The sequence below is a fragment of the Diabrotica undecimpunctata genome, chromosome 7 (genome assembly GCF_040954645.1).
Source record: "Diabrotica undecimpunctata isolate CICGRU chromosome 7, icDiaUnde3, whole genome shotgun sequence".
Taxonomy (NCBI): Eukaryota; Metazoa; Arthropoda; class Insecta; order Coleoptera; family Chrysomelidae; genus Diabrotica; species Diabrotica undecimpunctata.
In genome coordinates, this window is record NC_092809.1 from 134,120,996 (window position 1) to 134,136,145 (window position 15,150).

General features: G+C 32.2%; 1 protein-coding gene across 2 annotated transcripts in view; it reads right to left on the reverse strand.

The window, feature by feature from the left end:
* Positions 1 to 15,150, reverse strand: part of LOC140445867 (uncharacterized) — a 73,312-nt gene that overhangs the window by 35,672 nt on the left and 22,490 nt on the right. For both annotated transcript variants that reach the window (XM_072538265.1, XM_072538266.1), the window contains exon 3: positions 7,165 to 7,321. In XM_072538265.1, the coding sequence (XP_072394366.1) occupies positions 7,165 to 7,321 (157 nt within the window). The remainder of the gene's footprint in view (positions 1 to 7,164; positions 7,322 to 15,150) is intronic.

The following is a 15,150-nucleotide window of genomic DNA, read 5'->3' on the forward strand; positions in this document are numbered from 1 at the left end:
GCGTATGGAAATCGTCATGTTTGCGTTGTAGTATTTCAACTTCCGTGAATTTCTCCGTCAGCCATGCTCCTTTTGCTCATATTATTACCTTTATTATAGTCTTATGCAACTTTTTGTATTCATTGTCATTTCTACCTTTTAATTTTCTTCGCTCTTCCATCATCTGCAATATTTTATTTGTCATTAATTCTTGCTTCTTTTCTCTTTTTGATTGGTTCTGATTTGATTGATGGTTTGATTCTCATTGTGGTAATAGATGTCTTCATTTCGTTCCACTGTTCTTCTATGCCTCTAGTAGTGTCTTTAACTATTTTCGCAAAATTCTGATTAATCTCTGTTTTTACTTTTTTCTGGGTGTCAGCAACACTGAAGACGGAATATTTATCCCGAAATCGTTTTGTGATTTATCCGGCAAGGGTTTTTGTAAATAAATAAATAAATAAACAAATAAATAAATAAATAAATAAATAAATAAAAAATAAATAAATAAATAAATAAATAAATATATATATATATATATATATATACATATATATATATATATATATATATATATATATATATATATATATATGTATATATATATATATATATATATATATATATATATATATAATCCTAAACCCATTTACCCTAAGGTGTTCGGGTGTAATGTCTTTAGTTAGTTGCATGTACAATTTTCTTCCATTGCTTCTTATTCTTTGCTTGGTTTCTTGCTTGTTCTATACTGATTCCTCATGTCTCTAGGATTGAGGTTACATTATCATCCCATGTCTTCATTGGCCTGCCCCTTGGTATCTTGGTTTGTCTTTTGGCTTCCCATACTTTTTTAACTGGTCTTTCTTGATTCATTCTAACCATGTATCCATACCATCTCAGTTAGGCCTCTTAAATTTTCTTAATAATTGGTTGGACCTTAAGATCTTCTCTGACTACCTCATTTCTAATCCTGTCTAACCTGGTTATACCCATTATTCTTCTAAGAAACTTCATTTCTATGCTCCGTATTTTCGATTTTAATTTATCAGTAAGCGTCCAACTTTCAATACCAAAAGTTAAAATCGGCACAAACACTGTCTTGAATATGGTCACTTTGGCTTTTTGGGATACTTCTTTTTTTGACAAAAACGTACTTTTAATTGCGTGGTACATCCGAGCAGCACTTTCTATTCTGGAACTTATTTTAGTTTCTTCAGTTCCTCTGTTCTCTATTTGTACTCTCAAGTATTTGTAAGTATCGACTTGTTCAAGTGTATTTCCGTTGAGTGTTATCTTCATTTGTTTCCTATTTTTTCCACATACCATTACTCATCATTATTGATCCTTAAATTTCGTTTAATTAGTGCAGCGTTCCATACTTGTAAATTTCGATTGAGGGCTTCTTCATTTATCCCAAATATCACTAGATCGTCTGCGTATGCACACTCTGAGATCTACACTGCTTCTAGATTTCTATGTCCGGCATATAATTTCAATGTTTTTGCTCTAGTTTCTTTAATTATGTTATCCAAGACAATATTAAACAGTATGGGGCCTAGGACTTCTTGACGTAGACCCTCATTTACTATGAACTCTTCGTATTCCATATTATCGGTTCTGATTCTGTTCCTTGTATGTCTATATATACTCCTAATGGCTTGCCTCAGTTTGATTTTCACACCTTTCTTTTTTTAAACATATTTCAATTACCTTCCTTGGAGTACTATCAAATGCCTTTTCTAAATCTATAAAGGCTTGGTATAACTCAGTGCTTGAGTTCCGTGCGTTTTGTATTAGTTTCTTGATAGTAAAAATGTGATCTTGGATACTTCTGCCTTTTCTAAATCCACTCTGTGATTGTTCCATTTTAGAATCAACTTCTTGTAAAAGACGTTTTTCTAGTATTATCTCATATACTTTATATGGGAAGCTCAGTAGTGTTATTTCTATGAAAGGTATGTTTATTTACTTATAAATAAATATACCTTTCATAAATTTTTACTAGAATTTTTTGTGATATATGGTATACAGGCTTTTCCTTATGAATAATATTGTAGTTTATTTCCGTAGTTAAGTCGGTTAACTTTTGAAATTAAAGGAAAAAAACGTGAATAACGTTAATTACTTTAACAAAATGTATTTATTGACCGATACGTTTTGAAAATACATTTCTTGTTTAAATAAATTAGTATTTAATGGATTTTATTTTAAAAGCTAATCAATATTTTTGGTTAATAATCACGGTCTGATTCTATAAAATGTTTTATATTTAAAACAACGTACCATATTTAAAATGTTTATATTGTGTTGCACATTTTTCTGCTTCCTTTTTTTTAGCAATATGAAACAACACCAACTGATGAATATCTACAAATTCTAACATCAGATATAAAACAAGCAATTAAAAACTCTAGAAGTTAGAGCATCAGGTCCCAACAAACTTTCAGTAGACCTAATGGAGATTTTAAACGATGAAAATATAGAGTTTCTATCTAAATTATTTAATAAAATATACCTCAACGGTCAAATACAAAATAAATGGTTAAAGTCTGTAATTTTACCCTTGAACAAGTAAACAAAATCCTAAAGCCAATAACGCATACATAAAAGAATGAAAAAAAGCAACTAGACAATACACAGTTTAGATTTAGAGCAGTGGCGGCTGGTGTGGTAAAATTTTGGTTAGGCCAAGCCAGCAAATTACATAGCTATGTGTAATCAGTAACGGATCCAGAGGGAGGGGTCACGGGGTCATGACCCCATCCACCCTAACTAATTTTTTAATGATTTCTCTGTTCATTTTAACTTCTGCATTGTATCTAATTTTTGCGATTTTTGATTTTTCATCTAGCAAATCGCGAACAGAAAACGCCCTCTTCTGTACATCCTTAAAGGACAGGAAATTATTTAAATGTTCCTTGCAACTGGAATGTTTTTTAAGGAGGCAGACATATTTTTTAAATCAAAGTATCCTTCACAATTCTATACACATTTCTTATTAGAGAATAACAATGTCTGTTTTTCGTAATACTTCCAGACAACCATTTGTAGACATCATACCAAGAGCAATTAAAAGTACGCAACTTTTTCCCATCTTTTTGGTCAATACGCAATGTTGGAGTAGGCCTTTCATTCATAATAATTTTTTTCTATCAATTTCAGTTCTTCTAGATAATGGCGATTCCAATAGTGAAACAACAATGTCCAAACACTCACTAACAACATTACTATTACTGCAACCTGGTAAAGCGTCATAAAAACTCATTTTTATGTATCAGTTATAAAACAATCTCACATATATAAGTTGCATACAATCAGGCGATATAGAAATCACGCAAATGTGATTTTTTTTTCTTCGAATTTTACGAATTTTTTAAAATTTATTTAGGCAACCGTGCACTTGTTTGCAATTGTGTTGTTTGTTTAAAAATATGTTACAATTATAGATTATGTTACATATTTTTTTATCATAATTTAAAAGAAAATTTATATTACAATTCGATAATTACGTTACAAGTGACAACGATGGTCATCGTAGGCCCGATCGTCTGGTGCCTAAACAGCAAGCATAAACACGACAATATAAATCGTTGTCCGGCAAGCTGCTTAACTTCAAACGCTTTTTGTACGGGGATCTTATGTGAGCTGGGTCGGCCAGTTCCGATCGGGCCTATTCTTCTTCTTCAAGTGCCATCTCCGCGGCGGAGGTCGGCAATCATCATAGCTATTCGAACTTTTGAGATCGGGCCTATTAATGATATTTAAAATGCCTGAATACGATTCGATGCTTTCTGTGGTAATATAAAACTTAGTTGTTTTAATGGTCGCTAATGTATTGAGTGATTTAGTACATTTAAAAGTTATTTAAATGCATTAACATAATTTTTGAATATATGTTTTTCAATTTTAAAGCTCTTAAAATTATTGGGTAGGCCCGGCCTATCCTGCCTACCCCCAAAAGCCGCCACTGATTTAGAGGTGAAATGGGTTCAAGAGACACATTGTTGGCAGTGAAAGTACTATTACAAAAATGCAGGAAATACAATAAAAGTATGTTTGCATCTCCTGTAGATTTCCAAAGACCGTTTGACCAAGTTCAATACGGTAAACTTATACACTAAGAAACATAATGTACACCTCGATGTGGGATTAAGTCGCAAAAGCCTTCCAGATCCAATTTCTTGGAAGAGTCAATTCCTTTTGTTTATGCTATCTTCTTAACAACCCCTCTTTATTTCTTCCTGTCTCTAGTTTTCCTTACCATTCTCTTCTTCTTATTATTGCGCGGTCATTTTTAAAGGTTGACGAACCAAATAACAATTGTATCTTTGGAAACTACTGCACCAAAGATGAGCGGTCAAACCATATCCTCAAGTCTTTTAGACATGAGTTCTGGCGTCTTCCTACTGATCATACTTTACCTTCCAATATGGTTTGGTTTGGTAATATATATATATATATATATATATATATATATATATATATATATATATATATATATATATATATAAACTAAGGAACACTCGAAGAGTGGTGGGTTTTGACGTGACAACATCTTAAATTAGGTTGTGGCTCGGAGTCACTCATGAAAAAGTGTAACGCCCGCTCACGTCTGTTACGATGAGTCACCGAACGAGAGAGAGGCCCGCCGGACCGGCGAATGCCTTGCGTCTCTCTCCCACTCAAACATGATCGGTCCGCTGCGCGCGCAGCACTAGAGAATTAGGCGCGTTGAATCGGCGCGTGCTTGTGTCTCTGTCTTTCTCGAGCGTTCTTGGCGTTGGAAAACCGAGAAAGCGTCATAATACAAGTTCACACGTGTGGTTAAAGTACCGTCAGCTGTGTCTGTAGTGAAAATGTGGAGTGCTTAGATTCGTAATTTACAACAACTACAACAATAAAGGTAAATAATTGTACACTAATATTTCATTATCGTAAACTATGATTGATTGATTAATTGTTAGATTGACACAAAAGTTGAGAAACTGAGTTTATAGGTTATGTCATACTATTGACAAATGTTGATAGTGTTAAGTAAATTATTAGTTTAAATCACTCTGCAATCAATCGTAATTTAGTCGATTGAGAAGAAACAGCGCGTTTCAACTGCCAACAACTATTGTGCAATTTAATAATATTCATATCAATAAATATTCTACCGAGAAAAAGACGTTGTCACGTAAAATCTTCGCCCGTAAAACCGACTTTACAGGCAACCGATTTTTTTTTTTTGGTCAAAGTGGAGAAATAAAAGACAAAGAAGGTGGTTACTTCACCTATTTATTGAAGTCGTTTCGCTTTCTGCTCAGGAAGCATCATCAGTTCATCTAAAAAGAACAATATGAAAAACAATATGAAACTGCATGTAGCAGTCAATGATATTAAATATGTGAAAAAGCTTACGATAATGGACATTTAGAGATAAAGTTGTATAAACAATTAATTGAAACTAGGTACAGTTTACAAAATTAACAAACTTAGCACAACAAAAGAACATGTGATAATCATACATGTAGGTATATAAAAAATTATTGTAAAAAACTTAGGTAAAAAACATTAAAATTGATATGTAGAGAACTAGAAAGATCATGAGATGCACTTCCAACAATGTATTATCAGTTAAATTTAATTTTGACTTTAGGTAACGTTATTGAATTGGTTCAGATTAAAATATAATATTTAAAAGTAAAATGAAGTTACCAGTCTTTAGCTTACTGAGTGCCGCAGTTAAATGAATTAACAGGTGTAACACCCACGCCAACAACGTGAAAAGACAGTGGCCTTGAGGTCAAAATATGACAGAACAGCAAGGCGAAATATCAACCTCTAGTGCAATAGAGCGATACATTTAAAGAATATGATAAGTTTGGGTGACAACTTGTCATTAAAAAGCCAAAAAATGGAAGGAAAAGGTGGTTAAGATCACCATTTTCCCCCAGTGATTAGTTTAGAAAACCAAAGAACAAAGCAAGCAAGATCAATACAAAATATCATATATTATAATATCTACGTTGTGACTGGTTAGCCAGCCAACAGGTGAAGATTAATTCAATTTCCACAGTCCAAGGTTCATAGCATTTGGAACTGTGAATGAAAAAATTAATCAGTTTCAATTAAAAAAAATTACTAAACAAGTCAATCAAAAAAACAATTACTTAATATATGTAAATCTGATATTGACAAAATAGTTAATAAAATGTAAGTTGATGAATATAACTTAGAACAATATCAAATAATTCCATTAATAACACTGTTCTGCCTAATACTCTACTTGGGACTCCAACTACCCATTACTCATCTCTACCTTATTTTCCTCATGTTACTGAGAAATTCGTTAAACTGTACAAACAGAATAACGTACCTGTTAAAATTGCAGTTAAGAATGCTAAGACTGTCAGAAATTTGTTTTCTAAAACTAAAACACCCTTGTCCCTTCTGGAACAAGTTAATGTAATCTATCATATACCTTGTGCTGAGTGTGACTCATGTTACATCGGTCAGAGAGGGAGATAACTGAGAGGGCGTCTTACGACACACCGCAGTGATATCAACTTATCTAAGCATACTTGTGCTCTTGCCCAGCATGCTATTAACTCTAAGCACAAAGTGAACTTTAATGAAGTTAAAATTCTTGGCAATGAACGCAATCTCGTCAAAAGACAGTTTTTGGAAATGTGTTCAATACTAAAACACCCAAATGCTCTTAATAAGAGAACTGACATTAGTAACTTGAGCCAAATTTATCATGCATTAATTTTACAAAATAGATGAAACGTAACATCTGGTCATTTGGATTCTGAGCTCTAGACTAAGGTCTGATCTGTAATAAATGTTTTTTACAAGATCAGTGCAGAACAGATATTTTACGTTGGGAAAGATAGGAAAGCGCTTAAATAAGTGATTGCCAACCTTTGTTACGAGAATAAAAAGACTTAACTAGGTCATGATTGTGGATTAAATGAAAATATATTGTATTACACATTGTATATGTAAAGTGTTATGATTATTTAGACATCACGTGTTCTGCTGGGCATGAGGTGATTCGAATAATGCACTTAACATCGATTTAAAAAAGTAGAGTAAATGAAGATTTCGTAAAGAGAAGATCTAGATAAAGGTACTTATTTAAATAAATGAGAGAAGAATGCAACATCCAAAATATGATGTAGTTTTTAAAAGACTTACCTGGTTCAGCAGGACCACTACAGTACATTCTATCGTTATATGTGATTCCAGTAATTTTAGGAATAACGTCGGGAAATGGGAAAAATATGTTGTATATAACAGTAGACGTACCATCGTTAAGTTCATGTAGTTCAGTTACTCTTTCCAGTCTTAGTTTCTATAAAAAAAAACAATTAAATTGAACAAATAAGAATAAATATGACTTTAATATATTAACATCATAAAAACAGATAAAGTTCCAAAATTTTAAACTCAGAGTACAAACAAACAAACATATTCTTCAAATTTTTCTGTTTGTTGACTCTAAAGAAGAGAATGGGGATATTATATCTAGATTGGTCTGATCGTAATACTCCATGCTTCTCTGACTTGAGCTATTAGGGAAACTTCATGAAAACCCACATCAAAAGAATGTAAGCAAATCATAATACTAGGCCAATGCGAAAATTGCGCGAAGGTGGCAAAGAATTATGCACACAACGATCGATAGTGAATTGACAAGACACTAAATTTTTAACAACGACAATCCAGTATAAATATTGCTAATAATAGCTATTACACAGTATTCGCTATAGCCATGGCTAATGAACATTCATCAAGAAGATGCTATTTTAAAGAACATTATAAATTTACAAATATTGCGACATATTACTTGTAGGTGAGACATCTAACCACAAACTAAAATAAGCCCATTAGTGCCCAGTGTTGCGTTTTCGCAACAGTTGACGTAGCCCACTATGGCGTCATCTTTGGATGATGATATGACTTATTCGGGTAGTCAAAGTTCAGATTTATTTCACAACACTTTCCTATTTCGTTCGTGTATAAATTAACTAGATAAAAATTTGGTTTTTGGTAGCAACGTATTGGTAAATAATTGAAAAGATATATCTATCAAGTAAGTGCTATTATTTTTTCTGTGCTAGTTGGTACGACTGCCCAATTATCAGTGTTGCGTTTTCGCAACACTGAGCACAAGGCATATTATTAGTACATAAAATAATTTTTGTTCTAAGTGAAAATAAGATGTCACATCAACTTGGCTGGACCAGTTTCGGTCGTACTAGTATAATAGTCGTCATGTAAAATTTTTTTACAAATCAACGGCTCATAAAATTATGTCCATGCTGGAAGAATCGAACTTTCTGAAGTCGGCTTCCAGTCAGATATTTTCCTAGCACCTCCTGACCCCACTGAATTGACTAATGAATATAGTGGAAATGAAGACTGTGGAGGAACATTCAACAAGCTAAACAAAAATATGTTGGATGCGCAATTAGAAGCTGTAATTCATTAAGAAGAAGAAAGAAGGATCGACGAAGAAAATATAAATCTACATGAAAAAATAACAGATCTTCAAAGTGTAAAACAAGTTCAGGAAGAAGAAGATACGAAAGAGATTGAGATGGAGACAGAAATGGAGACAAAAAATGAAGAAATTCAAGGCACGAACCTCAATTGATGCCAAGATAGTGGCATCTACTGAGATTTGTGCAAAAAGTGTAACTCTCCTACCACGCAAATGGATTCAGGGAGATTTATCAGATGAAAATTCCCTTTATTTCTTCTTCTCATTGCGCCGTCTCCTTTCGAAGGTTGGCGATCCAAATGGCAATTGTAGTTTTGGAAACTGCTGCGCGAAAGATCTCTGCGGATGAGCGGTCGAACCATCTCCTCAGGTCTTTCAGCCACGAGTTCTGGCGTCTTCCTACTGATCTTTTGCCCTGTACTTTTCCTTCCAGTATAACTTGAAGTAATTCATATCTTTCGCCTCTCAGCACATGACCCAAGTATTGCATTTTCCTCTCTTTGATTATTCTCCCTTTATTTGGATATTGAAAATAAAAAAACTCAATGGAACTTCATTTTATTCACTACCACTCACTCCTTTACAGATCTTTGATTTTTTTTTAATAAAGAACTTTTAACAAATATTGTAAAGGAGACAGTTCGTTATGCTCCTCAAAAAGATACTACTTTATAATTTAGAATAGACGAGTTAAAAGCCTTTATAGGGTTTTTACTAGTTTGTGGGTACAGTACGAATCCAAAAAGACGCATGTACTGGGAAGAGTTTGATGACGTCAAAAATATAATGATTTCAAACAACGTGCGTCGTAAACGATCTGAAACCTATATGGTTCCTTCATTTTAACGATAACCTAAACATAGATCGTTCCGACAAAACATAAAAAATTTCTCTGTACCTTGAAAGTCTTCAAACCTTTTGTACTTGAAACTTTTGTACCTTGAAACCGAATCTAGCGTGAATGAGGCAATGATACGTTGTTTCATACCATGAGGCGTCATGGTATAAAACAACATATCAAAGGCAAGCCCATACGCTTTGGGTATAAATCATGGTATTGGAATCAGAAATGTGGTTACCTCATAGATTTCAATATTTATCAAGGAACCAAGGGAAAATCGAATGAATAAAAGAAGAATTAGGTGGAGGTGGAATAATATTGCAGTTGCTCAACTTATTCCTAAAATTCAATGCGATAGGGTTATGCCTCATTGCTTATATGCTAATAATTATTTCATCTCTATAAAACTAATTGATACATCAAAAGGAATAGGTTAGTAGAAACAGTACGATTAAATAGAACAGAAAATGGTCCTTTTAATGAAATGTTTAAAAAATCCATACGCGGAATTTACAAAAATTTGTACTACGAGAAAGGTGAAAAGTACTGGATAACTCGAAATCGATTTGCTGCAGTCTCGTCGAAATATAGCCAAAGCCTTGTTGACGATATTCAGAAATCCTCCTAGAAGACCTGGTCCATCCCAATCTTCCATAAACAACATTACATAAGATGTTTGATTCGACAACATCTGCCATCTTATTTCTACCCAAGAAAAACGATCCCGATGTGTCCTTTGTTACTCAACAACCAATAAAAAGTGTATTAAATGTAAGGTGCCTAATATGAAAAATTTTTTTATTTATATTATATTATATAATATAAATATTTTATATTATATAATATATATTATTTTTGTATTATTTTAATGCCAGTTTATTTAAAACTCTTTTAGATAATTTAATAAAACATGCCAAACAACGTATTTAAAAAAATTACATCCCAACTGCCCAGTTATTCGTTTTCGCAATAGCCAATTATAAAAAAAAATTGAAGTTTTTCATTTTTTAAACATATATATTTGTTAATTTTGTGACTAATAGTTCTGGGCATGAATGGGTTAGACATATCATTGCGGTTTTACCAAATTGTGGTTACCTATAAATACCAGTCCGTGTATTAATGAATTCGAATCAGAATAACATCAATAAAATATAATCGGAGAAAACAATTTAAAGATTTGTGAATTCTACGGAAAAATATTTATTTCTTGTGTTTCTCATTCTGAAAAAGTGTTTTCCGTAATATGACTAAAAGAATTTTGCAATACCAATTAATAAATTCTATCTGCGAGACACAAAACTTGGCGATGGAAAAAACCGATGATTCATTGAATTAAAAAATTAAATAATTAATAGTAATTAATGCACTTTTGAAAAACATATAATTAGAAAAATACGTCTTTTTAGGTTTTTATTTATTAATAATATAGTTATAAACATTAAAACGCTACATTACATGTTGAGATTTATTAATAAACTAGAGCAAATAAAATAAATATAAAATGAGAAGTTCGATAAGATGATAATATTTCGCCGAAGATATTTGATTTAGTGCTGAAGTTAAAAAAAAAACTACCTACACCATCTCATTAATAAAATCCAATTGTTTATATAAACATCAGCAGCTGCTGCTAAGTAAAATTTTTATTGCTATTTTTTATTTTTCTGTCTTCCTCTTACATAGAGTTAAAATGAAATATGTCCAAATGTGGTCGTTGCATATGCGGTCAAGGTAAATTTCGTTGCAAAAGCGGTCAATCGAAAATATTTTGGCAGGTAACGTTGCACTTGCGATCAGACATTTTACTTAAAAGCTAGAAATCTAAGAAGGTCGTAAATTAGTAACCACCTGAGTTATTAGCAGGCCCGGTCGATCCTATTGAAATATTTTAATCCGCTTATTTATATTTCGAACAATACGTAATGAAAACAGTAATGACTAAACCACAATAATCCCCTCATTACGGATTTTTGGAAAGTTTGTATTTGCCTAATTATAAAGGTTGGGGGGGAGAGGTAAAAAAAGAAATAAATTAGTCTTACTCACAATCAGTTTAATTTTACTGCCCAAGACGACCGGTTTCGCTTTCTAAAATTTAAATTTGCATAGCATCATCAGGTCAGTGGTACAAAGTAAATTAAATGCTGAAATTATAAAAAGCCCATATTAGGGTGCTGTCTTATAAGGATATAGATCAAAAAAGGTTTTAGTAATTATGCCAATATTACATGTCTGTGTTAATCAATATGCATAAATTGCATTAGCAGACAGAGTAACGACCCACAAATTGGTAAGAGAAAAAATCTGTTGAATTGTAATAAATTAGAAATAAACAAAATACTACTTACATTAAGGTACAAGAGTTATTATATAGTGATTGGTGATTCATAGTTCAAACTATCCCTTATTACTGATAATGAGTGACCTTCGGTCAATGTTGTAACTGTCTAATAACTTAGGAGGAAGTTTCTTGGGGGGAGGGATGTTAACAGATGATATAGAAGTAAGGTATATGTTATTGTTTGTTGAAAGAAAATGTGATGTTTTATATTATTTAAATTATTAAAGTTATTTATATTTATTGAAGAGATATATTTTGAAATGTGTGTTATGTTATGTGTGAAAATATGTCCTATATCATCTGTTAACATCCCTCCCCTCAAGAAACTTCCTCCTAAGTGGTTAGACAGTTACAACATTGACCGAAGATTACTCATTATCAGTAATAAGGGATAGTTTGAACTATGAATCACCAATCACTATATAATAACTCTTGTAGCGGAATGTAAGTAGTATTTTGTTTATTTCTAATTTATTACAATTCAACAGATTTTTTCTCTTACCAATTTGTGGGTTGTTACTCTGTCTGCTAATGCAATTTATGCATATTGGCATGACATGTAATATTGGCATAATTACTAAAACCTTTTTTTGATCTATAACTTTTTTGATCTATATCCTTATAAGACAGCACCCTAATATGGGCTTTTTATAATTTCAGCATTTAATTTACTTTGTACCACTGACCTGATGATGCTTTGCAAATTTTAGAAAGCGAAACCGGTCGTCTTTGGTAGTAAAATTAAACTGATTGTGAGTAAGTCTAATTTATTTCTTTTTTACCTCTTTTAAAATGGACTCACACAAGCAACACATTCATGAGTTGGGGGGAGAATTACCAAAATCTAAATATAAAAACAAATGCATATTATTTTATTATTTGTATATTGTTAGTTTGAGAGATTGTTTAATGCAGTCGTAATAACTTTTAATAATGGAAAATTTTGAAGTGATTGAAACCACCTAGGGAAAACCTTCTGCTCTTCACGCTGGATATCAGTATCGAAAATATAGGAAGAACAAGGAAGATGTTGTAACTTAGGTATGTGTAAAAGAACGTCACCACAACTGTAAAGAGAGAATGAAGACAAAACTGACGGAATTACTCGAAAGTCAACCAACACACCTGTGTCCCCGATGTAGCTCTTTTAGAAGTAAAAAAGGCTACGTACATTTCAAAAAAGAAAGCTCGAGAAGAAGACACTCCAACCCCAGACATTTACAGGAAAGAGTTCGAAAAACTATTTACAAAAGGACTCGATTTTGTGAGTGAAATTCATTTGTATACCTCACGTAAGTCTACACTTTGTCGTTCAAGACATTTACAAACTGGTGTCGAACCAGAACCAGCGTCGTCTATTGAAATAGATATTCCACTGGAAATGTTGACATTAGAAAATGGTCGGAGTTTTTTGTGTTTTGACGACAATGAAGAAGGAGAAAGAATTTTATCAAAATCCACAAGGAAAATAATTAATGTAGCTGGCTGTATTGATCAATCAGTTGCCAACCGGAGTCCGTTTGAAGAGGTTTACTCTCCGGACACTGGAACTTACTTAAGCATGGGTGTATGTTACCTGAAGTAAAATCTAATTAAAATATTAAACATCATATAATATTATAAACATCATGTACAATCTTTGGTAACATTTTTCATTTTAAAGGGTTTTTACCCAAATATTTTGGTGGCTCAGGCATGTTAACCTGCATTTTAACCTGATGATGGAACAGTTGTTCCGAAAACGTTCGTGCTTGTAATGTTGCCCTTTTAAGGGTTTTTATAAAATAAAATATACCCACATACAAAGACTAACCTCTTTTAAAGAATTTTATGTTTTTCGACTTCGAAAGCAAAGGAAACGTTTTTTTGTGGACGGTACATTTAAGAGCTGCTCCAAACAGTTTACACAAATATATACTATGCATGTTGATATGGGCAGCACTGACGATGAAACAAGAATTGTTCCTGTGTTGCGCTTCTACCAAACAAAAAAATGAAAACCTTTAGAAGGCTGTTTACAATACTGACAAAAAAAACTAGGCGGATGGAAACTAATAATCGTGACAATTGATTTTGAAGATGCTGTTATTCAAACTCTCACAACTGTTTTCCCAGATGTTAGACTGCATGGATGCAACTACCGTTTTAATCAGTCGCTTTGGAGGAACATTCAGTCGATCAGACTGACAACACAATACATTAACGACGAAAACGTCAGACTTCATTTAAGAATGTGTTCTGCATTAGCATACTTACCTTGTATATAGGAGTATAGTAAATGAAGGATTGAATCAATATTTTGATGAAAATATATGTTTATTTTCATATATGTATGAAAGGAGTTGAATGCAAAAATTTTTTTACACATACTCTACAGTAAAATTCATTGTTTATTTTGTTAATAATATAATAATATAATACAAATTAAAATGCAATATTCATAAGTATTTAAAAATGACAATAATATACATAACTTTTCTACTTACGCATATATGTTTAATTTACCATGTAATAATATTAATAAAAAAGTCCTCCCCGACTAGGAATCGGGGACATGACACAAACGTATTTCAAAATTGACAGTTATGGATCATACAGTGATTTATTGAGATTATTATTTTGAAATACAAAAGACTAATATAATTATGAACATTTAATAAATAATACAAAACATATCACATAAATAATAATATTAATAAATATTTTATTATATATATATATATATATATATATATATATATAATATTACATGTATATATATCTTTATATAATATAAAATATTAAATTATATATACAAAAAGAACATTTTTATATTCGAGAGAGGAAGAGAGAGAAAATATATCTTCTGTCTCTCTCTTACTCATTATCTTACATATGTAATGATTTCACAGATTCACTCCCATACAAATTTCCAACGTGGAGCGCGCGTATAGAAGTATAACTTAAATAATAAATAAATTATTTAACTTACCACAAGATTATAGTTACAGTACTGAGATTGAGAAGTCTCACTTTACCATGTAAGTTCCAATTCCAATCAAAATTCCAAAATATTATGCCACTTTCGTTATTTTGACGATCTGTAATGGTTGTAATACACTCTGGTAAAAGTGCGAATGTGGCACATTCGCTTGTTTACTTATCGAATATTCATATTCGACTGTTTAGCGTTGTGAATAGTAAAGTAGGTGTAGATTCGTTAAACTAAAAATAGTCAACAATGACGTAAATATTGGAACTGCACATTCGCTGTTTTACTGGAATATACATCTTGACAAGCCACAGCTGTTTAGTCTATTAGCTCAGATACGTCAATTTTGCACATTCGCTACTTTACCAGTTTGGTCACGATCACGGTTCGTAGACTTACTACGGTTGCCTCTTCCGCCTAAGCAATGAAGATTAAGCCCGAAACTGTACTCTCGTGACGTAATTCTTTCCCTTCAACCAATCAACACTGCAATCGAACCTGCCCTCTACATTCAGTTTCAA